The following is a 2174-nucleotide window of genomic DNA, read 5'->3' as shown; positions in this document are numbered from 1 at the left end:
AAAAAAAAAAAGGGAACCAGGAAAAGGGAAGAGAGAAAAAGCTGAAAACTAGAACCTGGGAAGGGAAGAAGAAAGAATAATAAAACTGACAATTATAATAATAATAATTTTAAAAATAAAAACTGAAACTCACTGCTGTGGAGTCCAAGCCAACTCACAGTGACCCCTCCTTGGGTTTCCCAGGTGGTATCACTATAGAAGTAGATTGCCCAACCTTCCTTCTGAGGAGTGGTTGGTGTGTTTGAAACACCAGGCTTCTGGTTAGCAGTTTCTTAGGCACTACGCCACCAGACAGACAAAAACAAACCAAAAAAATCTGGGTGGGGTAGGGCACCCAGGCTCTGTCAGAGCACACAAACTGGGATGGAATTCTTGCCAGCCAGAAGGTAGGTGGGAGTGAGGGATGGCTACTCCTCCATTCACCATGAGGTTGTGGGGTGTAAGAGTAACCAGGGGAATATCACACCTTTCCAGTACTCAGTGTCCAGAATGTCCTTGTGGTTCTCAGCAAGTGGAGGCTATTCTTAAGTCCCTGGAATCTGGGAGAATGCTATCACTTTAAATATCCAAAATGGTCGAACTGCTTGTAAACATTCAAAATGGCTGTGCCCTCCACACAGCCAAAAGTCCACAGCTCAGCTCATCTCCCTCTTTGCTACTTTCTTTTTTATTCACCAACCACCAGTGCAGTCCTCTGTGTAGCCCCTGGCTAGCAGATCTGATCTTTAGGCTAATTCTTAGGTTCTAACAGCACTTGGCAATATCCAAGCTGTCCATGCCGTCAGGATCACTGACTGTCTGCAACTCTGTATGTCTCCCTTTTCACCATTCTCATGTAGGCTCTTCTACCAGTTGTAGTCTAATCCACTTCTGTATTGTTCCCTTCAAAGCTCTGGGCTCCAGGATTATCTTCTGTATCTGTGTTTATTGGTTCCTCATTTCTTTGTTGAAAAGGGTCCATGTAGTTTGTTTGCCTAATCTGCCATCTTACTGGAACTCCACATTCCAGCCATAGAGACCCTCCAACATTCAGTACTCATAGCTAATGCATGCCAGCACCTAACTTGGTTTTTCTATCTGTCCCACACACATTTGTCCTTAGAAATAGGGAAATTTTCAAATGGTATCTTGCTATCTACTGTTTTCTGGCCTTCTCTCCTATAATTCCTCTTTACATTGCCATAGTCAAACTGAACTACCTATTCCTGCTCCCTTTATATAAAAATTCTAATTTTTCATTGTACTAAGTTTGCTGTATTCTTTCAGAAAATCCTTTCCTAGTTCTGCATTTCCAAATCCTTCAAAAACCAGCTGTACCATCACTTCCACAAAGCCCCCCTTTTATATAGAGGAAATCTTTCTCAACTCCTGTAACACTTAAGGTGTACCTCTTTAAAAACTACTTGTCACATTTCTCTAATGTGTGGACCTATTTATGTCTACACCTTTTCTCTACTGGACTGTGAACTACCTAAAGGTAGGGATGTGTCTTACTCATGTCTGTGTTCCCCATGATGCACCATGGAGACACTCAAATAATGACCTAGTGAGTGAATGGATGATATTCCAGTTTTGTGAGAGTTCAGCCTCCAACAATTTGAGGATGAAAAGACAAAGTTTCAGTCTACCCCCCTGATCTGGGAGAGGCTTTTGGTTAGTGGCAACATCACCAACCACATCAGTCAGTCCCTTGAGGGAACCAGGAATCTCCTCTACAGAGGAGTGAGCTGTTTCTTTCCAGGGAGGAGTGGTTTAGTAATTGATAGGAAGTTACTCAGCTGGAGAGTAACTTAAAAAAAAAAAAAAAATGAGGCCCCATTCCCCTAGAGAGGCAGCTCACCTGTGCAAAATACTCCTCAGAGATCCTCCCGGCCCATTCGATACACAAGTCCAACGGGCGGCACGGGTTGGCCACATCAGCACACTTAATCATCATGCGCTTGATCAGTATTTGGTTTTCAGGAAAGTTCTTCCCAATAGGGTTGCAGTCACAGTCACTTCCCTCAATCTGAAAAAAAGATTGTCAGATCAGGGTTGGTTCAAGATGATGGTGAAGCCTACTCAGGCTACTGACCAGACAAATGGTGATCACTCAGGCACACTAGGTATGACTGGGACTCCGAGTAAAGGAGGGGGTTTCTTTCCTTAATTCCATGCATAATACATTGATAAAC

General features: G+C 43.2%; 1 protein-coding gene across 1 annotated transcript in view; it reads right to left on the bottom strand.

Moving 5' to 3' along the window:
- Window positions 1-2174, bottom strand: part of PDE8B (phosphodiesterase 8B) — a 464520-nt gene that overhangs the window by 23577 nt on the left and 438769 nt on the right. The window contains exon 20 of the mRNA XM_042781328.1: window positions 1841-2008. Within this exon, the coding sequence (XP_042637262.1) occupies window positions 1841-2008 (168 nt within the window). The remainder of the gene's footprint in view (window positions 1-1840; window positions 2009-2174) is intronic.

Source organism: Orycteropus afer, unplaced genomic scaffold (genome assembly GCF_000298275.1).
Source record: "Orycteropus afer afer isolate SDZICR_OR568_19922 unplaced genomic scaffold, OryAfe1.0 scaffold00107, whole genome shotgun sequence".
Classification (NCBI taxonomy): domain Eukaryota; kingdom Metazoa; phylum Chordata; class Mammalia; order Tubulidentata; family Orycteropodidae; genus Orycteropus; species Orycteropus afer.
Note: the sequence above shows the minus strand (reverse complement) of the source record. Positions and strands in the feature narration are given on the sequence as shown.